Source organism: Aplysia californica, unplaced genomic scaffold (genome assembly GCF_000002075.1).
Source record: "Aplysia californica isolate F4 #8 unplaced genomic scaffold, AplCal3.0 scaffold00182, whole genome shotgun sequence".
Taxonomy (NCBI): Eukaryota; Metazoa; Mollusca; class Gastropoda; order Aplysiida; family Aplysiidae; genus Aplysia; species Aplysia californica.
In genome coordinates, this window is record NW_004797452.1 from 848,629 (window position 1) to 874,772 (window position 26,144).

Here is a 26,144-nt window from a genome sequence, read left to right on the forward strand (position 1 = left end):
GAAAATGATTGTACAATCATCATGCACAATGTGTCATGCTAAGGGTTTCCTTATTAATTCTTTTTCTAATTTTCCATAAAATTTGAAATGTGAACAGGTTTTAGATTGTAAAGTTATTTTCGTGACATTATTGGTTTCGTTGTTCAAAACAAAATTATTTAGGTACCTGACCGTGTAGTTTTAAGCAAAGCTGTCAGTTACAATACTCCTTAGTTTATTGTTTAATCTTGTTTAAAGTCATTTAACAGAATGGACCATGTTATACCTGTTGGGCTTATTTCATTCTCTCCTAAAAAAATGTTGTATGCTCTGGAAGAGTCATTGTTGTGACGTCATCGAAAAAAAAAGAAAAAAATCTCCACATAGGGCTGAGTGCAGGACAGCATATACTACACTGTAAAAACGGTTGCTCCGTATATATTATGAGTTTTTTATCAGTTACTTTTGCTAATCAAACGGTGCGTATTATTTTTGCTTTGAAAGCAGCTGTCATACAATATTTTTGTTATGTCGTGAATAGCGTTATCGGTGTCTTTGATTTTCTAGATTCAAAATTTGTGGGGCAATTAACTTTTTTTTACTTGACAGATTTTAAAGTGCTCAGCAACGTACCCTGTAATATTTTTTTTTTAAATACTGATCAGAAACATTTTGTAATTGAAAAACTTTTTTTTTTTTGGCTTTGCCTGTTTACTGTTGATAGTAAACCTTGAGTGAATCATACCGATATGCAGGATGAACAACTCATGTAATGTGAGGTCGCCCTGGCCCCGAAAACTACCCGCACCAGTTCACATGCTCAAGTGGACACAGTCACTCACTAAAAAGTCTTTTACGCTGAAATGTGAGTTTAAGATCTGGCAACAGTACTGTAATTGTATATCATACTGTCTTGTGTGGCTGTGAGTGGTGTGAATATTTCTTTATCCCAGTGATTTCCATATCTGTGTTCACATTAAGTCCTAAATTAAAGAAATAGTGAAATGAATCGTATATCTGTAACTTTTCCATAGCAGCCTTTGCTGCCAGTGTATACACCTTTGTATTGTGTCATGTGTTTCAACAGATTTGACACTAAGTTTTGTTTGAATTTGATGGTATAGAATTAGTGATTTTCTTTTATGACAAAAGTTTCAGTTCCACTTTGGGAAGAAATGCTAGTGGGGGGTTGGAGGGTACCACTGTAAGGTCTTACACTTTTTATTCTCTTTGTTGTTTCTGTTTATTTCGCTTTTTACCATGCACTAGAAGAATGTTATTGTGTTAATGTGCTTCTCTTTACTCAAAATCAAAGAAAAAAGGAATACTACAAGAGAATGCTACTTGTGTGGAGACTTATTCTGTAAGTTAACGAGGTTTTAGTTATCAAATACTTGTAATCATGAATGTGTTTATCATGGCCATCAAATGTGAAAGAGGGTTTATGTGTAGGAATGATGTGAATTGAGTTTCATTCCACTTTTAACACTATGTAAGATTATGTAAGAGGCTGGAGACCTGTTCAGCTTGTTTCTGACAGCATAGAGCTAGGTTGGCTGAGAGCCATGGCACTCTTTACACAACAGAGGTTCAACAGTGCTCTATCGGAGATTTGAATGCAGGTCACACAATAGCAACTAAGTTAAAGTGACGCATCCACCCATATGTGTGTGCATGCGAGAGAGAGAGAGGGAGAGAGAGTGCAGGCAAAGCTGCCGTAGGTTTTCTTGTGAAGGGTGATAGTACTCCTCAACCTATCAAATGGGAAACGAAGGGAATGTTTGTTGGGAGCTTCTGCCTCAGAAGTTATCCTGTTTGTGTGCAAGGTGTCTAACATTTCTGTTCAGTCTTGTCGGATTTGACTCCTGCTCCAGTATGCTTAAGCAGGGGACCAAACTGGCTTTGCTCAAACTGTTGGCCAGTGTTTCTAACGCGACAGTTTTACTCCCTGGTATCTGAGGTGCAGTGATGGAGCTACTCACCTTGCACCTAGAATGCATGAATTGGTGGGTGGTTGGCGGCTGATCTGGTGTGGCCTGCTTCTTCTTTCCTATCAAATAACTGATGTCTTTATCTCTCTTCCTTCTGTTCTGTGTTTTTTTACTCTCTTGTAGCATCTTAGGCACTTATATGACCTTATTGTGTTGCAAGTGCTGTAAAACACTTACTAAAACAACAGAATGCGTGAGTTGGATACACCTTGAAAGGGAAGATATTTAATTTTAATCAAATTTTTCTGCTTTTATTCTGGGGTGTATGTCTGTGTGCCCTTCTATCCCCCACTCAGCCTGAAGAGTCAAAGAGGTCTGTTTTCTAAAGTTCTGGTGTTGATGAGATGTTTTACACGCATCCTTCATTTCTCAGGAAGGCGTAATATACCTTCCATCCATGGTGGGTGCATTTTTATAAAGGCTTTGAGAAATTTAATGCACTGGAAGTCTAGGAAGAAAATACTTTTGACTCGTGTGGCTAGTTGTATTGTTTGCATTTTTTAATGATGATAGAGATATTATGAATATCACCCCCCAATGAGTAGTGGCAAGCCAGACACAGGGGCTGGGAATTTTCAATACTTTGGAGCGCTTTGGTTCTTGGCAGTCTCGAGGCTGGGAATACATTCCTTTATGTGCGTCCCTTGCTTTGGAATTTGCGTTTGTCAAAGTTAATTGAACAGTATTGATTGGAGTTGATACGCTGTTCCCTTTGTCACTGCATCCCCTTAACTTTCCATGTCATAGTGATTCATTATGGAGGATAAGTAAAGTGTATCTTCCCCTGTCTTTACACTAATTGACAGTTTCAGTGAACTTTCTGTGAGACATAATGCCGACCCCACGGTGATCCCGGATCTGCATACAAGGTCAATTCAGTTCCAAATGAGGAGTCCAAGTTTACGTCCACCAATTTTGGTTGTCTTATTTCAATCACTAAGGCAGACCACTTAAGTTATCCTTTGAAATTGGAGCCTTCCGATTATTTTGCTTGTTGAAGAACCTTGATTGGATTTGCATAAAAATCCCTTTTTTGTATTGATTTCTGTTTCCATCAGTTGTACCCAGCTTAATCATAAATGACATAAATAAAAATGCACTGGTGTGTATGCAATATTTGGGCAACTTATCAAAATACGTATTTTTATGTGCATATATTTGCAATATACGCATTTATTTGCCATGATTGGTTCATAAAGTAATCTTAATCTACTGGGTTTCTAGAGACTGATTGTTTTCTCAAGTGTGGAATGGCTGTTATTACTTGCATCAGAATTCGTTTCTCTTTATACTCAAGTGACAGGTCAGTAATTGAAACTTTAGTTGCACTAAACTTTGGCGCTGAATAGCTTCAGATGTGCGCCCCCCCCCAAAAAAAAAAAAACTCTGTCCTCAGCCCCCATCCTTTTTATGAGAGAGATTACTTTTGTTTGTAATATTTGGGTCTTCATTGTTTGTTTTTTAAAAATCGTGTGTGTTTGTGGGTATGTTGGAAAAACTGATTGCAGTCCTTGTACTGTGTCATGAAATAAAATATTGCTCAGTTTGCTACCCATTGGTAGACAATTTTGATCTGATTCACGTACTTAGCCTCTCAGCATTTTACATTGTAATTCATTTAGCATCAGTCTTCAGTCATAGAAATAGTTGCACATCGGTTTGAAATCTAACTCAACTGCTGTAGTTTAAACCTGAAAAGACATTCTATCTTGTTCATGGCTGTATCACCCTGTTTCACAATGTTCATCGATGTATATTTGCCAAACAAGCTCCAAAATGAAAAAATCACCGAACTTTAGTTGTCAGCCTTAGATAATGTAGTGTTCTTCTTTTTCTTTGGTGTAGAAGTGTTTTTGACAAAAGGGCTGTACCTGTGTTTTAAAAACAGATGATGCTTTTGAGAGTGTTTTATTTGTTTGATAAAAACACAATCAGTAGCTGTGCACATTATTGAAGAGCGCACTGTTAGCGCGCATATAAAATTTATATCAGTTTGGCAGTTTGTAAGGCACTCTTCAAATTCTCATTTTAATTGTTGCCATAGAAGCACATGCCCGGTCAGTGCTGATCACCCTATTTATTACACAAAAAGTTTTTTGTGAAGCATATTGAGTGGGTTGTATTCATTGTTCTTACAAGATGCATTGTTGATAGTAGTGAATCATGGGTGTATGCATAAAGATTTATGGCGTATGGTTCAGTGGTTACAGGCTTTGCTGTCGCATGCTGGCTGGAGATGTGTTGGAAAGTTAATTTATCGAGTGCCTCCATCTGTTATCGCCTGTCCTCGTCTGCTTGCTGGGGTGTTGTGCCCCGCTCAGCCCAGTCTAGCAAGACTGAAGAAGTCCACCTCCTAAATCACATAAGTGTGGCAGTAGAGGGTGTAATACATTTGCAGTCAAAAGGAGACAGTCTCTTGAGCAACTGTTTCTGTCTCTTTTAAGTCTTCATTTTGATAAGGCTTTTCTACTATTTTGTAATTAAGTATGTTTGTGTTGGGGTTTTTTCGGCTAGAATTTGTGTAAGTATTAAACATGCTTCACCAAGGCCTCTTCTTAGCTTAAAAAAATTATTTGTCAGACTTGAGGCTGTTTTACTAGTAGAACTGGATCCTTCCTTGTTTTTTCTTGAATCAATGTCTGTTGAGAAAAGTTAGTGTTGTATTGTTATTAGTAAGTAAATGCTCTCCAACCAAGGCCCGTCATGTCTGTTTGTTTTTCGGTGAAATGTTCAAAGTGCAAACCACTACTGGATCAAAGGACACAAAATACTCAGTTTGTTGTATATTTTGCATGTAGTGTGTAGACTTTTTTGCCATCCCTGTTTTTTTGTCCCATATTAAAGTTCCAGAGATGTGTGGATTCCAAAGGCATTGGCAGAGTAAAGGTACTCTGTTGTGTAATTTTGTATGTGTACATTAGGTCCCTTGTGTCAATGAAAGAGGGGGTGGGAGGTGGGAGTGATGATAATAATGTTTAAGTTTTAAAGTTAAAGAAATTTGGGAACAACTGCCCTAGACTTGTAGAGATGTTGTGAGGGATCTTTGAAATGAGTACCATTTCTTCATTCTATGGCATCATATTCTCTCCATATTTGGACCATTATGTATATTAAGGGCTATGTCGAATTGTGTTGTTTGTCCTGTACTTATGTCTGTTGTTATCTGCCCTGAAAACCTTTTGGAAGGGGGGGGGGGGGGGGTAGTTAATATTGCTGAGGGGCTAGGCTGGCTGTGGGGCCACTGAGACTATGGACATTGATTATTTAGTTGGGTCTCAGCAACTTTTTGCTTTGGCTATGTCATTGGGTCAGGTCACTCTTGTTAATGGCAAAGTAAGTGTGTGGGTGAGGGGTATTTTGACTCTAGTCATGGGTTTGTCCCTTTAATACAGCTTAGATCCATTTAGTGCTGTTCGCAAAATATCCCACTTTTTACGTGATTTCTTCAGCAGACCTTCTATATTGCCCAAATGTCCTTTCCTTGTGAAACCTGCCTGTTAACCAGCTAACATACCTTAACGAACTTCTAGACAAAGTTGCAGCCCCTTTTTTTTTTTAATTGAAGAGAAAAGATTGTTTTATCCATAAGTTCTCTGTGGTTGGTAGGAGGCTGACACTGATTGTTCATGCTTCTTTAATCTCTCGACAATCCACTTTCTGTAGGACTGATTTTTCCAGACCGTTGATTGCATTCATGTGTTTCTGTTCAACTCAAGCAAGTGAAGTACTATATCCCTATATCTCAGTCTGCGCAGGTGGTTGGAGGGCTCCACCGATGGGTTCTTTTTTTTTTTTTAACTTTCCCTCCGTTAATTCTACCAGTCTGTCATACCTTTTCCCAGCACTGAATGACCATTATTGTGTCGATGTGCTTCTGTTTTCTCAAACTTCAAACAAACAAATCCCTGTCAGAATTTTCAGCCCTTCAGGAAAGTAGGAGAAATGAACCGTGCTGCTGCTCTGTTGTGCTGTGTACCTGTGGGTATTCAAGATGATGGAAGCATCTGAGGTCGATACAGAGTTATGTTTCTGCGATATTGTGCACTGGAACCAAACATTGTAATTCTTGGGCACTATGCCAGTGTACTGCGAGTTACACAGTGTACACAAAGAAATGTAAATCTCTGCCTGTGTATACATGTCATGTATATTTTTTGCACAAAATGTCAAACCATGCATTGTCATTCTTTTTTTTTTTTTCCAGTCAAATTACTTGGTTTTGAAAAGTATCAATGAACAAATTCAAAGCATGGAGAAGAATGAAAGAAACAAAATAATAGTTTGTTTTTAAGAAAGGAATGCAATTTATTTCTTCTGCTGTTGTCTATTCTTGTGGATTTTAACTTAACTGTTGTGATGGAAAAGAGAAAGTATAGTGGCAAAGTGAGTTTTCTCTCATATTACTCTCAATTCGTTTGTTTGAAAAAAAAAAGAAAATATTTGATATTATAATAATAATTATTATTTTGTGCTATGGGCATATCATTTATTGGATCATGTTGCAAGGAGCAGAGAGCACTATATATTATATTGGTGTACAATCAGAAGATAAAAATACCATTTAACAAACCCTGAGGCATAGCTGAAAGTTGTGTGCATTGTATTTGGTCTGTGCAATTTTGTAAAGGCTCCACGTCATCTTTTGATCCATGTATATGTTAGTCAAGAATTCATGTACATACTGGACATCCTGCAAGGTGTGATACAGAAAAGCCAATTCTTATGCTCTGCTTCAATTTAGAATTGGATCCTCAATTGTCCTGGCTTTAGGGAGGTCTGCTGTAGATCACATCAATTTGCAATTTAGTCCCAGTCAACCAATGTTGGCCCTGGCAGGCAGTGTTGAAGCTGCCTGCCTCCCAAATAGTCTAAATTGATTCTTTAGAGGTGTATGAGATCACAAACAATTACAGTCACGAAATGTAAGCCACCTCGTCTTTACCCAACAAATGTATTTGGACTTTTGGCTATGTTAGACTCATTGTAATTACGTTGTGATTAATTTTAGTTTTTGTTTCACAGTTTAAATAATGAAATTTCTTCACTTTTTTCATAATGTAGATTGATATTGAATTATTCTGTACAATTGGATGCACCAAATTTCATTGAAAAATGTGATTTTTTAATTTATTATTATCATTTTTTGTGTGTGTCATTTCAATTTTCAATTGCTACCATTAGTTCCAAATGTGTGGTCTCATTGTTTAAACTTTTTTGCTTTAAAAACAGATGCATTGAGTTAGCATACTGAAAAGGTTATACAAGGGCTGTCCGAAAAGTGTAGTAAAAATGCTGACTGAATAAACAAGTTAAAATGGGTGTGAATAAAACTTATGCATTATGTAGTAGCACCATTCAGCTATTTCTAAACAGTCTCCATGAAGATTGATGCTTTTTTAAAATCTAGCGTGGGGAAATCTATCCCTTCTTTAAAATAATTCTTGTCCAAAGAAATCAGCTTGTCTTGGACCTTTGTGACAAGATCATAATCTTATGTGGACCTCTCCTGCTAAATGTTGTGTCTGGGGTAAAAAAGAAGATGAACGTTTGACAGAGCAAGTCTCAGAACTAGGTGGAGTATGTGGCACAGTACCTTCTGTTTTAGTAGAGGTTTTACGGCGCTTGCAACTGCTTAAGGTCATATGATGAACGCCAAGCACAGTACCTACAAGTTCAAGTTGTTCCGATATGCTCAGTATTGAGCTAGCTAGACATGACATATGGGTGGTTGGCAGACGCTCTGGTGTGGTTTGCTCCTTCTTTCTTGTCAATCATGTATTGTCCTTATCTCTCCTGCTTTTTTGTGTATGTTGCTCTCTTGTAACACATCTATACTTCGGCATTTATATAACCTTATTGTGTTGCAAGTGCCGTAAAATTCTTACTAAAACTAAAGACATGACATGTGAAGATCAGCATTGTCATGTTGCAGAATTATGAAGGTCTCTTTGTCTGTTACTTTGGGGCACAACAGGCCGACACTTTAGGATGCACCAGCTGCTCATGGATGACCCAATTTGGAAGGTCCTTAGCCATAGCAATCTCCATAACTACGTTCAGCTGCCTGTCTTCACGAAAAAGTGTGTCAGCTCACTGAGTGTTGACTTTGGGCTTTGAACTTATCGCGATGCCTTTCATATTGCTAGTTTTCCAGATTCACAGGTCCAAAATTAGCACCACATTCAGTGCTAATGTAGGATGGGTTAGTGCACCAGTAGTATACTTACTTTTTACTCGTTACATTTTGGCCATGGTCAGCAATGAGTTGTTTGGACATTTTGGGGGACTTCTTTCCTTTCGCACGTAAAAAAACTGTTTGACTCTGCATGCTGTCACAAAGAAGTATTCCTGTATGAGGGTCATCGTGTTTGATGTGATGTCGTATAAGCATATGAACAGTGATGGTTCTCTGGCAACAAGTGATGTGTGCATTGCTTTTTGCATACAGCTTACAAATTAGGCAAAATGCAAGTACTTAGTTGTGATAATTTTCACTGTACTTTTTGGAGAGCCCTCGTATATATATATAAATATATACATCTTATATGTCGTGATATGCAAACTGTGGCGGTATGAAAAGATGATTCCATTTTTTGAATTATGTTTATAGTTCCTCAAAGCTTTTGTGGGTTGAAGACAAAGGTACTACATATAATCCAAAGTGGGCAACTACCAGCCCCAAGTAGGTGTCGGGAGGCTTGCAATTGCAGGATGTCTGTCATGTTTATTCAGATCATTTATAAATTCAAAGCCGTTGGAGCTTTCTTTATAAATATATATATATCTCTTTTGGACATACAAAAATGTGAATGTTGCAGAAATGTTGATTATTGATGAATTGTATTATCTGATGAAAAGTTCATAATAAATTTCTGACAAAAAAAAAGAAAATGCTGTTGCTGCTGTTAAATTTTCCTTTTTTACACTTTGACAATGAAACTTATTAAGTATAGAGATGTGAGCATCTTAGAATTTGAAATTGGGAATTCTTTGAACCTGTATCTGATTTTAAAAAAAATAATTCTTTGCAGTTATATTTTGCTAACTTTATGGACCTGGGCAGATGCTAGCCTTCTTTACCCTTTACCCTACTGTGCTCTGAATGCGTGCAGCAGTGTGATGTGGCGTAAATCTTAACGGCAAACCCAAAAGGAGCTCAGGTGCACAGGTCCTGTAGACTCCGGGGCCAGGAGTCAATCAGTTGACAAATATTTGTTTAACATTTAGAGGTTTTGTGGCTGTACAGATGGTCCGATAAATGACAGAGGTGTAAAACTCTAGGACAATGGGCTACATGTGTCCCGGTAAACAACTGTATGCGTACTGCAAGCGAATTTTCGGTAGTCCATCCTGTGAATCTTCATAACATATTAACATAGAATCTAACTCCAAACATTAACTTTTTGCCTAGAAAAGATGCTGAACATACAGCTCTACAAATCATAAAATGGCATACGAGCAAAAAATGGTATTACTTGATTTGTTATAATTTAACTTTTTGTCCATTTTGATTCATTTTTGCTTAAAAATGATTTTGCTTTCCATTGTCAAGTGACTGGCTGAGTGTTTGGCCCACAACTTTAAGAGTAATTTGAGTTTGGCCACTTGAGCGATTGAGTTTGACATCCTTTCAATAAAGAAAGCGTTATGACAATACTTTACCAAGCCCCTACATTTCCAAATCCAGTTTAGGCCACAGCACAGACACAGCGAGGCTGAGTGTAATGCAATGCACTTGTTTTGTATTGTTTTGAAAGAACAAGACTAATGGGGTGTCTTTTTTAAACTGTGAGTGTTGTGAACTTTGGGCTGATTTTCTTTTGAGAAAAACTTTTGCAAAAGTTTTCTGTTTTTGTATGCCAAATTATATGACTACATAGAAAGCTCCTGGATTTTCTTGTTGAAATAGAGATTCCCATATTTCTTTTTTCAGCATCCTCCATTGAGAGTAGGGATGTAATTTATTGCACCTAAAAATGCTAATTTTCAAGAGAAGCAAAGACCTGATTTACTCCTCAACAACTAATGACACTATTCTCCATCATTGTTACTTGGCTATTTGTATACATGCAGCTACAGGCTTATCATTTTGACCAAGTGCACCCTGCGTACACCTCGCATATATCTCTGTTGAAAAACATTTTATCTTGAAATTAGGTCATCTGTTGAATACTGCGAAAAAAAATTCCTTCTATTACTAACTTCTATGAAAGATTATATACACTGCAAGATGAGCTACTCCTCTATTAGAGATGCAAAAATGCAGATCTTAAAAAAGTCGGAGGCAACATCACTACAAATAAAAACAAATACTTAACAGTCAGAGTGATGTTTCTTGTCTTGTATTCAAAGAGTAACTGCAAAGATTACTCTAAAAGAACTTCTATTTAATTTAAGAAATGAAACAAACTTTTTTTTATCAGCCCTGGCGGCAACATCTCTAGTTTTGCATATTTATTTGTTGCTGTGGATGCTTTTTTGTACCGAAAAAAAATCTCTTAACACAATCTTTGCAATTACTAACAGATATAATCTCAGACTTACCACTTAAGTTGAAAAGGCTCTGAATTGTTCATGAGCATCTAGACAATTCAACTGATAGGTTCATATTCTTACCTCTCTCCCCTAACAAATAATTTGCCATAACTAAAAATTTGATTGATTGTGACTCCCTGTTTGTCACATGTTAGATCATGCAGGAAGCTGGCTACTTAGGCTAACCTGTGTTTTGTGGATTACAGCATCCCAGCAGATAGACAGAGATACAGTCAAAGCTGTCCAAGATGGGTCTGAGATCCATTGTTGAGGAGGAAAGTGCCCCGTCTCACACAGTGTCATTATAATGTAAAAAATACACAATGGAGGAAATAGGGCAGTGCTACTGACTGAAGTGTCTTTTGGCCATTCCCAAAGGGGGGATATTAACATGTTCTTATGCACAATAGAATTGTAAATGGTCTGATTTATCAATGTCATGCTCATACTGTGCCGGAACAACAGAGGGGGAACTACTGCTTTTTCTTTCCTCATCCTTACTATCGTCATTATTCCTCTACTTCTTTTGTACGCTTGTCACTCTCTTGTGAACTGCTGTTTCCGGGGTGCCTTGATAGTTAAATCCTGATTCCCCGTTTGGACTTCTCTGTTGACATCCACCCCTTGGCACTCATATATTATATGACCTTATGCAGTTGCGAGCGCCGTAAAACGTTACTACAACAAACAAGGAAGGAAATGGGAAGTGACTGTTTGTAAAGGTGATATCAAAATAGGGTCCCATCAAAATAATGAAATTGAAGATACAGTCTTTTTCTCCATTTGACAATTTTTATGGGATTGGTTTTTTGGCTCAACACCTTTATATCCTTTAGAAACATACTTCTGAGTGGATTTCCCTGAAAAACATACCGTAGATGAAAGACACAAAAAAAAAGGTAAATTTTCAGTTTCTAAGGACTCTCAAGCTATGGAAAAGACCAAACTTTGGTGGCCATTTTCTTGCTTATTTTACATCCGAAACGAAGCGACCCCCACCATCTTCAATCGCAAATATCTTGACTTCTATTCAAGATAGATGGGTATTTTTCTTTGAAAGATGGATAAATGAACAAGCTTTAAGAAGACACCAATAACACCACATGCCCAAAAATTGATGAGGAGAGATCAGGACGTTAGATGTTTGATAAGAAAGAAGGAGCAAACCATACCACAGGAGCCGTCAAGCACATGTGTCTTATACATGTGGCTGTTTGAGCAGATTCGACTGTACTTGATGAAATAAACCAGTCCACAAAGCAACCCACTTCTATTACTTACATCACAGACATCGGTCAAAACTAAAAGGAATAAGACGTCAGACAATCGAAAAAAGCAAAACAAAATAAACAAAACGTCAAATATAAATCATAGTAAGTCTTTATTTGTGAACAATTTCATTAATAAATGATGTGTACAGAAATATATTATGTTTATATAATATATATATATATCAAAGAAAATTGAAGAAATTTCCTAGGTGCTGAAAATATTGATGACTCGATTGAGAGAGCAGTATTAGGTTCAGGCTGAAACTGTCATTGAATTACAAGATATAAATCCCTATTGCCAAAAATCTAGTCTTTTAAGATCACAGTTCATTGCATAAAGTATGTCAGCATGTGCTGTTTGTAGACATCTCTTTCTGGACAGTCCATTAAGTTCCAGAAATCAACTGTTGTCTTGTCTACTCAAAGATTTCTTCTAATTTTCTGACATATTGTAATTGTATTTTATTTGTGTGACTCCTACCTTCAAAGTCAATAACACATTTTGAGACCTAGGACATGGCACTTCTTAGGCAGCTGAAGAGCAATTTGAGCAAGGTTGCCCCCCAAAATTCCCCCCCCCCCCTCATCAATAGATCATTCAGCCTGCTGGTCTCGGCTCCAACCAAGAACAGCATGAACATCAGTTCTTAGAGGGCATTTTAAACCTCCACCTGTACTATTCAGCTCGTATAGAAATCCAGCCGCTTCAACCGTGCCTATCTTACTGATCTCAAAAGAAAGACAGATACTTGAAAGAAAATCTTCCGTACAAGAAAATCAAGCTGACAAATTTTGCATTCAGGCCAAAGAGCCTAACTATGTCACTATGACTATCTACAGCATGTACCGCTATCAGTATTCTCATACAATTTTCCACCTCTTAAATGACAGTTTTCAGAAAGAATGTTCAAGACAACGTTGTATGCTTTTTTATGCATAAAACACTTGAATAGCTGTGAGTATTCAAACAAGTAAAAAAGAATGAAAAGAACATTCTGCTGTCTTGTCTACTAATTTTTTTTTTTTATTGTTTCAATAAATGAGAACCATCAGCTCAGTCTCTTACCCTAGCCAGCATTTGTTATGTGTGATAATTACTTTCCTGACATCTTTGTGCGTGAAACTAAAAAACCCCCATTAATCTATTCACTATGCTGCAGTAAACTTTGCTGGGACTGAAGCCGGAACTAAAAAAAAAAGAACATTGAGACGTTGAGGTAAAATACCTCACACTATATTCTCTGTGCTCTTTGACAGATTCAAATTAAAACATTAAAAAACAGACCAAATTTCAAGTCTAAGACATGCATGTTATTCACTTTGACATATTCTATCAGGGGCTAACTTGTGAGTTGAACTGGCCAAGAGCCTAGCAATAACGCTTCGTGCTTTTTTTTTGTTGGAATGTACAAAAATGACAAATGAATCAATGAAGATTATAAAACTATGTATACAACACATAAATTTATGCTCTGCTCCAGTCGACATTATTTAGTTGTTCCTCAGACAGACGATACCTTAACTGTACATTTCTCTGTTGAATGCGTACTTCAAAACGATGAAAAAAAGATCAGCTGACTGTAACTAGTAACTAGTCATTCATTTATACATTCAATGTGCAAAAAAGGTGTTGTATCATTGCAAGTACATACAAAGGCCAAGAAGACCACATATGCAAAAACACAAAACACAGGCAGATATGCTACTTAGATTCTCATTGATATATAAGCATTATCATCACAGGACGTCAGAAATACTGCCTAAACACTGTCAACAGTTAAGATGGCTGAAATCTCTATCATTGCTATTTTCATATGCTTTCATACACCAAAAATGTAAATCCTAGCCTGCCATTGGGATTGTGAAAAGCCTGAGAAAAACCACCAGACTAAGTTTACCACCGACCATGCCATGGCAATATGATATTGGAACCAAGCGCTTTGGCACCAAAGTCAAGCACCTTACCGCTTGTTAGAGAAAACAAACTTTGAGCTTCGGCACTTGTGTCAAGTCTACAAAAAACAGCATCCAAGAAACCCTGGACTTGACTGTCAACATACTAACAGTTTCAATAGGAAAAAGACATGGTCTTTGGCACAAAGAAAATAAACTAAAATAAGAAAAATCCATAAAATAAAACTTCCACTTTCAAATGAATGTGCCATACACTGTAGGCCCTACTTGGCATTACATGTCAGAAGCACTAAAGTCATGTTGTCCTATAACCGGACCAAGCACACCATCCCCTCCCTGAGAGTGTGATAAGTGGGAAAGAAAGACAATTGAGTCACTCTGGCCAAAAACTATCTAAGCATTGAGCTGAATATCAAGCCAAACAGGTTGACGAGTGGGCTCTGGTTGGAGATTGTGCTATCTTTTCCTTTACTTATTTATTTTTTCTGTTCTTTTAGAATACCACAAGGTGTCAAGGGCAGATACAATTGTCAGACATTGACCAGGTGTGTTGCTGTTTGGATCGTCATGCTGTTACTTTAGAGGGTCTCCTTTACTCCGTTGATCCATCTTTTTCTTGATCATCCTATCATTCTACTCAAATAAAGACTAGAAAAAGGTGGCAACGCTCATGGGAAGCCTTTGTACAGCTTGGTCCAGAGGGGTCTCAAAAGTAATAGATTTGTCAGTGACTTCAGGTGTTTTGATTCCATGAACAATTTTAATTTGACTGTTGTGGCATGCAAAATTAAATTCTACCTTGTTCATTCTCTCTCTTTTCTGTGAGTGGTCTCCTACACCACCATTCCCAACACTCTCCACCAATGGCAAAACATTCATGAACTTAGAAGAAAGGAAAACCACAATGAATGCAGAAACAGAATGTATGCAAGAATTGAACCATAGAGTGAAATAGAAAACAGAGAGGATAGGCACTTGGTGAGGATACGATAAGCATTTGACTTAAGAATAAAAAAGAAAAGACACGCCAGTGCTCTCTGAACTCTGACAATACTTAAAATGCACAGCTGAAAAACAGCACAAGGAGAGGAGAGCACACAAATCAGGTTTAACAATGAGTAAAAAGATGAAAGATATAAGCAGATCAATGCATGTAAAAAAACCCAACCAACCAAACATGGATTCTAAACACACTTGGCATGATTAAATTACTGAAACAGAGGAAATAAAAAGTGTGGAACAGAAACACTTGACATAAACTGAGAAATGAGCAAAATAAAGAAAATTCATACCTTTTCTACCTCTAAAACTAGAAATGAACCATTTGACGAAACAAATACAGAAAATAAAGTGATATACACTATAACTATAATTTTTGACTTAACAGTTGTAACAATACAATCATTCTAATTCAGTAATTACAAAGAGACATTATTAAGCTAAAAAGTCCACTTAAACATTTATAAAACTAGCATGGTACGTTTTTAATACCCATTAGGAAAACTGACCAGAGGATTTCAACATGAATTAAGATTTAACAAATCCAAGTACTCAAAGAGAAATAAAATTGAGTCCCCTCCATCGAAAATTGTGTTTAAAAAAGTCAAATGATTAACAGGTGTTAAACTACATACAAGATATTCTTACAGACTGCAAAACAAGACTTCCTAGACATGAATAACCCACCCATATCTTTTGGAAACTTGAAGGCACTTAAACATCTCTGTTAATAGTAAACATTTTAAAAGAAAAAAACAACTATTTAATACAAAACTTAAAAAAAAAAGAAAAAGAATATGATAGTTTAAGTCATTTATTAAACGGACCTATGCTGTGGAGAAACAGGCAGAAATAAAGAAAGTTGATCACAAATATCATTATCACTTAGGCACTGACACGTCTCTGAAAGAGAAACCGTGCAACAACAAGAATTTATTTAAGTGGTTGAAGACAACAGACGATAGTGAATGTGCATTTCTTACTTGTTTTTCCACATAACACATTAATGAATCAATTTGAACATATGATTTTAGTATCAACATGATAATGACAACGTCACCTTTCTAAGAACACACACTCCACACACTATGACTGAAATGCTTCTTAATCAGAGCTTGACTAAATTCCTTTTCAATCAGAGTCCTCCTCATCCTCATACTCATCTGTATACCTCGATGCTTGCACCCCAGCTGGAGAGTAAAGAAAAGCAACAAAAAAAATAAATTTTTAATCCCAAAATAAGTTTACTAAAAGAAAGAGTAAAGCATTCATGAGAAAAAAAAAAGACAGTCCACATTCTTTGATAAAGTTAGTTAAACTTCCACAGTCAAGAAAAGAATCAATTCAACCTTACTTAGCATGGGTGCTGATTGATTAAATGCTGTCCAGTTCAGGGGTGATAATTGATTAAATGCTGTCCAGTTCAACAAGGACACTTAATAAAAGAGCAAGAACACACACAAACACATAAATACATACGTACATAAATACTTACAAATAAATATACATAACAGTATTGTCCACATATCGCAACATCATAGTGGTGTGAGTCATCTATTATAAAAAATGTACAAGAAATATATGAACAAACCTCCCGCCCCCAAACAAACATACAAGACATATCAAATAAGTATACCAGAAGGAAAAAGCAAGCAATAAAACAAACCTGCTTGTCTCAGCTGTGCAGCTACCTCTGGGTCTTTGGTCAGGTCAACAGGAAGCCGGTTCTCGTTGTTACGAATATCAACCCTGGCACCTGGGGGTTCACAAAAGAAATTTAAGAGATACAGAGTATTGACAGACTTGCCAACCCCCCAAATTCACTTGGTTTATTTTTCAGGCTTATTTTGAAAATGAAATGCTTATTTGGTGACATCAGAAATTTTTTTTTAAAGGCCTGAACTCAAACAAAATTCTATCATCGAATGCTAATTAATTTCCAATTCTGGATTCTCGATGGGGAAAAACCAACAGGTATCGGCAATTGCTCGTGTATTCTCAACTCACGACGAGTCCTCGAATTATGCAGAATCAGGTAACACTGACAAATTCCAGACCTTCCACAAGGAGAGGTAGAGACCTAAGACAAGTTTTACGATCCGACATCGGGTTTCAAGCAATGGCGATCATGCTTATCAGAAAATCAAAAGATGCGTGCTTGATTGCTTAGACACATATTTGCTGATTGCTGACAGTTTTGAGTACTTGAATATGCAATTGCTTACAGGTTGGCAAGTCTGCATTGACTATACAAAGTACAGTTGAAACTGTAATTGTCACTGTAAATGTTAGAAAGAAGGGTGAGCGCTTCTGTGCGGAGGTGTCTGATGATTTGGTTGTGCATTTTATCAGACCCCGAGGCTGTATTACTCAGGACCGAGATGCGGGAGTTGACAAGAGTTCTTCTACAGTGAAATCAGAATTGTAAGTTTCTGTGTTGCTTGGTAAAACTTTATGCATTGTTGTTTGCTACTGGTTTTGATGCTTTTGTAATGTGGAAACACCAATTCTCAGTCAGGATGTTACCATGCTATAAGACCCAATCAAACAGGGCAAAAGGGGAGGACCCAAAGTGACCTGGAGATGCACAGTAGAGTCTGAAATGAAGTCCTGGAATCATTCGTGGGGAACGCTGACCAAGATGGCCCAAAACAAACAGACCTGGAGATCCTTTGTTGCTGCCCTAAACGCCAGATGGCGTAATGGGTAGTAAGTAAGTAAAGTAAGTAAACAGGGCAATTCGTTCTCTATAATGCGCATGGGCTTGCAAGCTTACATTGATTTAGTAATCTTCATGGGAATCAGATTATGTACAGGGAATTTGTTTTATATATAAATTACAAATTGCAATACCGGTCTACATGGTGATCCTTTGGCAATAAAGAGAAAGGCGGTTCGCCTTAAATAGGTTTTGTCTATAAAAAATGTAATTACACTTTTCTCTTAAAGACCAAATCATTCTGACCAGTTATATAAAATAAGATTTGCAGGTGCTGTAAAATGACCTGTTGCCGACACAGATGGTATTAGGAACTATACCGTAAAAATGGGGCTGCCCCACAAATGTTTGTTCTGCATATATAGCGTACAACTATTCCTCTTCTTACCTTTCTCGAGAAGTAATCTAACAGCCTCAGCATGATTCTTCCATGCTGCAGAGTGGAGTGGGGTGTCTCCTAGTTTATTCTGAAAAAAGAAAAACAAAAGAAACCCATTTACATTGGCCAAGGATACCAACAAAAAACAGGAACTACATCTTTATAGTCAGTCACAGACTGTCAATGTATACAAGAGAAATGAAGTATGGACAAGACAACAATAAATAAATACATTTCCACAAATTATTATTAAATCTTAAAACTAGTATTTTTATCCAGCACAAACATTCTCATTTCCTAAGCTAATAATCCAGGTCATATTCTGTCATATCTTAAACAGAACTGCAAAAAATAGATGTACGAGAAAGAATAGTGGAGTCCAGACATATGAGAATTTCATCTAAATGAGGAAGATCTAAAAGATCAAATTCCGGTAAACTCTTCCAGGTGCATACAATAGAAAGTAGTAAAAACAATCGACATTATAGGTTCAGCATGGGATAAAGAACCTTGCGATCCAACCCATTTTAAAATGGAACTTGTATGAATCGTTAAAAGTCATCTAAAAATATAAACTGATCAGTGTGAAGGCTACTCCCACATTGTGAGATTTCAAAGGTTTGATGTTCAGCTAGACTGGACTGACAAGTAAGAAAAGCACTGGACAACAGCCAAGAGATTGAGGAGTATAAGTCACAACCAATGTCTTTATGATTGGAGGAGGGAGTATTCCTATGTTCTGCTCGGGGAAAATAGAGGAGAAAACAAATAAAAAGTATGAATTAAGAAGGAGAATACTCAGCTACAAGTACGCTCGTAAGACAGGGAAACCGGGGACTGAAAATGGAATTCTATTTTCATAGAACAACAAGGACCACAAAGATTTTTAAAACGATGACGCTCTCAGCATTTTTTAATAGGCAAAACAGTCGTTTTAACCGCAACAAAACATGATAAAAATGTTGTCAGTGAGAAGCAGCAGTATTGGGAATGTATGTGAGTATGCGAGAGAGTTTATGAAGGTAAAGTGTGTGTGTGTGTGTGTGTGTGAGTGTGTGTGTGTGTGTGTTTGTGTGTGTGTGAGTGTGTGTTGTGTGTGTGTTTGTGTGTGAGTGTGCGTGTGTGAGTGAGTGTGTGTGTGTGTGTGTGTGTGTGTGTGTGTGTGTGTGTGTGTGTGTGTGAGTCGGTGCCTGTGAGATTTTTTTTTTTTTAAAGTTTCCCACACCTGCACATTGACTTCACAGTTGGGGACTGCCAGCAGAGTCTGTAGACAGTCTATGTGACCTCCGTGTGAGGCCCAGTGGAGTGGTGTGGAGCCAGCCTTGTCAAGACCATTGACAGACACCTGGACAGAACACAAAAAGAAATACAGCAATGTAGTTTGTTGAGGACAGTGAGAAGAATGTTAACACAATTATGACAATGGTATTTAGAAAGGGGACAAAAGAGAGAGAGAGAACGACAAAACAAAAAGATTGGTAAGAGTAAAACATCCACTTGAAACCACCAATGGAATGTACTAACCTAGTCAAACATGTGAAAAAACAATATCAATCAAGGTCTATGTCTTATGACTCTAAACTATTGATCTTGTTAAAAAACAACATATGAATCCTTGGTTACCACCACTTATTTCGGGTTTCAAAACAGGAGAAATAAATCATGAAAGCCATACAGTCTGTTATACCCACAAAAGCATTGGGTTTTTTTTCTTTCTTTTTGTTTTTTTAAAGCTTTGTTACCATGAGGGTGCGGTGGCAGAGTGGTTAGTGCACTCGTCTCCGAATCAGAAAGTCCGGGTTCGAGCCTCGGTTCGGACATAGATTTTTTTCACCCCCTCCTGTCCACCCAGCAGTTATGGGTACCTGACTTCGAGTTAGGGAAGTAAAGGAGGCGTGGAAAGGAACTGGCCACCCTACCACAATATGTCGAAGGCCCAGGAAGTTGTCCCACTAACAAGGCAATCCCCAATGTCCGGATTGGATGAGAGAACAACTTTACTTTGTAGGCCTACCATGACAAATGTGACAATTCTGTTTTACAAAGTTAAGTCAATGTAGATTAAGCTTTATTATTAGCAAAATTGTATTAGAGACAGCTGATTACCTGGCGGTCTAATCTTTTAACACATATTGCAACAGTTGAAAGGGACAATAAACCTACTCTTAAACCAAACCAAAAGAAGAACACCGTCTTACCCTATTTTGAAGGCATTCTGTCATAAAATCAAGGTTGCCTCTTTTCGCAGCATCATGCAAAGGGTTGTCAACAGACTCTGTGTTTTCTGCCACTGAAGCAAAATAGTGAAAATTCAACAGTGATTAATAAAATGGAAACAATCAGTATGAGCAAATGTATCCGTAGAAATGCATACTTAAGTATAAAGAAATACATACTTAGTGATAGTAACTACAATGGTCCCCGGCTACTACAGGACTGCCTGGACCAACATCTATTGCTGTTATAGCCGAACCCTGTTATAAAGAGGATCAAGTTGACATAATGCATGTATAACAATAATAATATTTATATAACACCATGCTCTACAGAGTCTACAGCATGCTCTGTGCACTTAACAACGACCGGTATTCATAATCAATATTGATCTGAGGTAGCTCTAGCACCTAGTGCCTACTTTTCATTCAATCATTTATTCCCATAATAAGTCTTGCCACCCCACAGGGAGACAATGTGACAATGTGCTAGACCACAGTCACAGTAATTCACTGACTGGATTTGCATCAACACCAAAGTGCATTCTGCTTTCCCTCTCTCTCCCCTGCACACATGGTATGAAAATGATAAAATGTGTGCACAAGCAACTTAGGCCTACTGGGGGTCACGTAGGTATAATTTGCCATCAACATTGGCTGTGGTTTTGCTTCATTTGCTTTTTTATGCTTTCTTGTCCATTTGTTTTTCGATTGTGTCATTGGTTGGATCACTACTATAGCTGAGCATGTCTGTCCGAATGCCCGATATGAAAAAACCATACATTATAAGAAATTGGACTCTGGGATTTATCACACGCATGTCATAGCTGAAATCCTGTCATAACCAAGACTGTTAAAAGAGGGGCCCGCTGTATTAAATGATCTTTGAGCTGGTAACCAAGTAACAATAATAACAACAAAGACATCATCATCATCATCAATGCCTTTCACCCCTGGCAGGGTATAAGCCACATACAAGCTCGTTCCATTTATCTCTGTCCTGAGCCATCCTTCCAAGCTCGTTCCAAGTGAGCTTCATTTCTCTCATGTCCCTTTCCACGCATCTCCTCCATGTTTCCCGTGGCCTACCCCTGCCTCGTGCTCAAACGAAGAGCTCCCCCTCTTTCATTCGCTTCTGTCCAGACTGGTTCAAGTGGGTCTCACTGATTCCCAGTATGTGTAGTTGGTATCGGTGCATTTCTTGGAGAGCTTGTGCAGTTTTTCCAGCCTCATAAAGGGTCCTAATGTTCCACGAGCCGATCCGAAGAGACTTGGACTTGGATGATGGTGGAGGCTTCTGCCCAGCAGCTTCCTTTCGGCTTTCACTGCCTTGCATCATAAACTCTCCATTTGGAGAAGATCCACGATCAGCCAAGCAGAGATAATGGTTTTTGCTTGTATGTGTTTCTGTAACAGGATCTTTTTACGAGAGAGGTTGTTAGCCTCATGACTCAACCCCCGACCTGGAGGCAGGATGACTCTGTTTCAGGAGTCACTACCTGGTTCGCCATTTAGTCGCCTCGTACGACACGCTAGCACCACGTCAGTCCTATTCTTCTCAATGCCGAGACTGCACGGCTAACAAAGACATGAAAACACTTTTTTTTTTTAATTTAAAAAAAAGCACTTTTTCTTCATAAAAAATGAAAATCCAAAAAAGAAGGCAATAAGAAAAATAAAAGACAATGCCAGCTGGCCCACCCAAGTACAGTAATTGATGAAAAATACGGAATGTACTAACCATAATTACTGGGGATTAGACCTGAGTTTTTCCCACACCTTGCCTTCCACCAGTTTGGATCTTTCATGTCCAAGATATAAAGCAGGTCTCCTTCATCAAAAGAGAGCTCATCCGACTGAAACAAGAATAGACACTTAGTAACAACATGACATCATTTTGACAATTTGAATTACGTTACAGTCATCCAAACATCAAAATGTGATAAAGAAATATTTCTTAACATCTTTTATTTAATGAGATTGTTAACCAGAATATAAGTACAGAGGAGATTGCTGCTACATACCAGAATGTCAGTACAAAGGTTTCAGCATAAGAACATGCCACTTAAGAACCCGTTACATGTAAGAGTCGACCATTAGCATATATATATATCTACCCCATTCTAAAAATCAAAATCAGTCTTAGAGCCTGGTCTGAGCTAAGGGAAATACACTTTTCTAAGAGTCTTGCCTTAACCCACTTTGGGCATGAGCTATAACATTAAACAGTTCAGTAAAACACAGTTGAGGGTTCTGTGGGGGAGAGGAGTGGGCATTTTCACATACATCATCCACTTGTTTCAAACAGCACTGTCAACTTTCAAGCACATCAGCTCATTGACAGATGCAGCCAGAAGACTCTATGCCATGCAGTACCTGATAAGGCATGATTATTTTTAATGCCCACACACAATAAAAACTTTGTAAAAATCAACGCAACCCCCCCCCCCCCAGCAAATCTCATTTTCTTTGGTTGTAGTGTGGCCTATTGACTATTTAATTAAATAAATAAGAGTTCTAAGCTAAACAGCAGGATCTTAGTTGTGCCCCTTAAAGTCAACCAAATAACCCAGTACCCCGGCCCCAAGAACCCACTTTTTTGGCCTCCCTATGACTGGGTTCATCAATGAAAACCATTGTACACAAATTGCTGGACTATAGAAAAAAACCTCAATAGGTTCCTTTTCAAGCAATTTGTGGGCTGCATTGACAGGAAATGCCCTGGTTAGAAACTAGTAAATTTACATAAAGACACTGGCCCAAACAACATGAAAACATTTATCAGATGATCTCTGCTCTCATCAAACAGAAAAACATCACATGTCTGGTCCCTTTGTTGTACAGCTGATCATTCTTGGACAACAATAAGTTCATTAAAACAATGAGCAGAAGCACAAAACATAATGACTGTTGGTTCATTCAAGCAACATCAATCATTCTATCATGATGCTGTATGAAAAGTTCCACAGTTTCCAATAAAAATCATAGAAATACCAGAATGTGTTATATAGTAACATGTGCAGTCAGCTTAAAACAGCAAAAACAGCGTAAAACTGAAAGAAAAAAAAAATTGATTTTTTTGTTGTAGATCAACCTCTCTAAACCAAATATCCAGGTAAACTAAAGAAAATCTCATGGTCCCACAGATTTCTGTTTAAGTGGACTTCCTATTGAAACGATGAAAGAAAAATAGTCTTCAAACCTGCTGAGCATCATATCTGTAGAGAGCACGAACGACCTTCACTTGTCCTGGAAACAAAACGGTATAAAGCAAAGTTATTTTTTTAAGTTAAGGGATAAAATTATTAAAATGTTGCTTGCAAGGCGAAAAGCCCACGCGGATGTGGCTTTGCACATTTTTCTCTCCCACAAAGAATATAGGCTATATATAATATATATATATATTATACCAAGACATTATCGATTGTACCAGCACCATGGATCATTACCTGCTTGGCCTAGCCTCTTTATATAGCATACAGCATAATGCAACCAATCAGAAGTCTTCTTTCACAGACACACCAACACGTGTGTTGTTGATGAGCTCAAGACATGTCATGGTGTGCGCTGTGGTCAGGGGGGTTGATGGGTAGCAAGCACATAGGTCTCCATGTGGCTGTTAGTGCATGCATATATAATATATGTTGCCTGATGGAACAGGGAGTGGGCCATATAGACATGAAAGTGTTCTGGGTGTGGAACAACAGCTGAGATACAGCTAAGTGTCACAGTCACATACATGACATTCCCTCACTCCTCCTTCTTCACCTTGGCAAGTGGTCAATGAAATGCTAGCTTAGTCATAAATCTAGATCAACGTGTCATATCATGTAATGAACTGCTCACTGGTCTGTGGAAACAAATGTTGCTGTAATGGTGCTCGCCAGAGACGTCTCCAAATATCTTCTGTCTGACTGTACTAATACGTTCTATGTGGACTATATCCAGTGCCCACAGGGAGGGGGGTGCCGAACAGTGCCAAACCGAGTGCCCGGTTCGCGGCCTGAAAACAAATGCATTTGTTTTAAAGGCTTCGAGTCGGGTGATCTGTTTGTGCAACGATGGTCGCTTTGTACCCTCAATCTGGCTGGCCCCGCCAACCAAACCGAACCAAACTGATCATGCCAATCGGTAGAGTTGGGTCGGGCTCGCTAAATCAGCATCCGAGAGTAATGAACTACTTGCTGGCACTACCCGCAAACGAGCGGATGGGTAACGAACCGCCTGCTTGTGAAGAGTAGTTCGCTACTCGCTACATATCAGACAGAGACAACAGTTCGTTTAGCGAGCGGGCGGACGGGGAGACTCCATGCATTCGAGCGGGTGGACGGACGGATGGGGAGCGAGTCCTTCTATTGCATACTACTTACACTCCCCCGAAAAAAAATCACACCCTCCTGCCCCACATTGTAACTAGGCGTTCATGGCAGAAAATTCTCTACCCCCCCCCGCCAAAAAAAAAGGCCTTTGGGAATTCCTTAAGTTTTGACTTCCCGATAATTGGAATGTAAACAGTGTGCCCACACACAAGGTGAAAGGTTACACACATACATTGTACTATGTCAACAGCCTCTCTCACTCCCTGTGGCACCGCTAGCGGTTTGAAACATCAGGCCTAATTAACAAACAATAGACGGTGGGTCTAATCTCGCGTCGAGTATCTTGTCTGCTAGAGTTCGTCCGTTCGCCCGACCACTCAGTGAATAAAATTGTGGAGCGAACCTAAGAAACGAACTGACTTGAGGCTGGCTTGAGGTCCGCAGTCCGCACGCTGAGAGAGTAAAATTGTGGAGCGGACCCAAAAAACGAACTGTCTTGAGGTGCGCAGTTCGCTCTCATGGCCGTCCGTTACGCGCTCGCTCAGACTGAGTCCGCGAGTAACGAACCCGTCCGTTCGCTCGCCCCAACTCTACCAATCGGCACCCCGTATACCATACATGTACCCATATCATATATAAATAGGCCTATAGATCTAGATCTAGAAAATCTAGATATCTAGGCCTGAATCTAGATCTAGATCTAGTCTATCTAGATTCTAGATCTAGATCTAAATCTAGTAGGCTACTTCAGTGACTTCACCTGGTTTAGGAACTGGTGGTGGGGGACGAGCGGGTCTTGGGGCTGCACTTGACATGGCAAACAAAAATCCACGAAAGACCTACAAATGTCAATTAATTTTTTTAAAAAGTGACATACAATGGCCCACCCTCGATTACAGTTATTCTTAGACCAACAGAATTAATCTAGACTTCACAGAACAAGACGAACTCTCGAAGTTCTCATCACCTCATAAGAAGAGGAAGGCGAGAAATCAAGTGCTATCTGCTTCCTGTTTACATGATCTAAGTTTTGTCACACCAAGTGCTAATCACAGCCCAATTTAAGAACTACTCCATATACGAATGAAGTATAATTGTAGTCAACAGCGACGAGTAAAAAAAAAAGTTGTTCTGATCAAGCGACAGGATTGCGTTGCTGTTTCACAAAAAAGCTAATGTAACTGTTTAAAAACATTTGACGGCTATCTATGTTTATGCTGAGGTGATATAATGTTATTGCACTTCAGACATCGACTTCCCAGCCATGTCATTTGGTAATTCATTTTATTTAACAATGAGTACTCCCTACCGACGACAAAACATGGCTGCGCCCTGTGATAAATGTCTGACAGATGCAGAGGTCTGAGGTCGGTTTATGAAGAAAGCGCAATGATAGTGACTTTATTCGTTGTCGAATGAAATTTTAGTCCCTGTAGTATTAATAAAACACATTTAGCACCAGGTCTCTATCCAAATGGGAAAAGGACCAGTTGGTAAAGACTTCACCGGTACAAGTACAACGCAAACTCAGCAGACTCATCAAACTGTCGGCAAGGACAGCGAAGGAATAATGTCAAATCAAAGTCAAAACAACACTGCAAAGCATGAACCTGTAAAGGATGCTTTCAAGACGAGGTCGCCGGGATGGACACAGTTGCCATCAACATCATTATTCAGGGCTGTCAATTTTGAACTTTTTGTTAAGCCGGTAAGTAAATGTTCTCCAGCTTTTTTTTAAGAAAGTGACTATTCTCACCCGCCCGGAAGTTCTCGCAAGATCAACTCCTCCCCTCTTCTTTCTCTCTCTGTCTCTTTCTGAATACTG

General features: G+C 38.4%; 2 protein-coding genes across 2 annotated transcripts in view; one reads left to right on the top strand and one right to left on the bottom strand.

Moving 5' to 3' along the window:
* Positions 1 to 14,157: 14,157 nt before the first annotated feature.
* On the bottom strand, positions 14,158 to 25,381 carry LOC101857114 (osteoclast-stimulating factor 1). The gene is made up of 8 exons (XM_005098425.3): positions 25,080 to 25,381; positions 23,203 to 23,249; positions 21,742 to 21,856; positions 19,986 to 20,077; positions 19,013 to 19,132; positions 17,797 to 17,875; positions 16,356 to 16,445; positions 14,158 to 15,879 (listed from the first exon to the last, which is right to left on the bottom strand). The coding sequence occupies exons 1-8, from the start codon at positions 25,132 to 25,134 to the stop codon at positions 15,821 to 15,823; spliced, it is 657 nt and encodes a 218-aa protein (XP_005098482.1). The 5' UTR covers positions 25,135 to 25,381; the 3' UTR covers positions 14,158 to 15,820.
* Positions 25,382 to 25,434: 53 nt separating this feature from the next.
* LOC101857337 (small integral membrane protein 8) overlaps positions 25,435 to 26,144 on the top strand; it is an 11,289-nt gene continuing 10,579 nt past the window's right edge. The window contains exon 1 of the mRNA XM_005098426.3: positions 25,435 to 26,027. Within this exon, the coding sequence (XP_005098483.1) occupies positions 25,794 to 26,027 (234 nt within the window). The 5' untranslated portion in view covers positions 25,435 to 25,793. The remainder of the gene's footprint in view (positions 26,028 to 26,144) is intronic.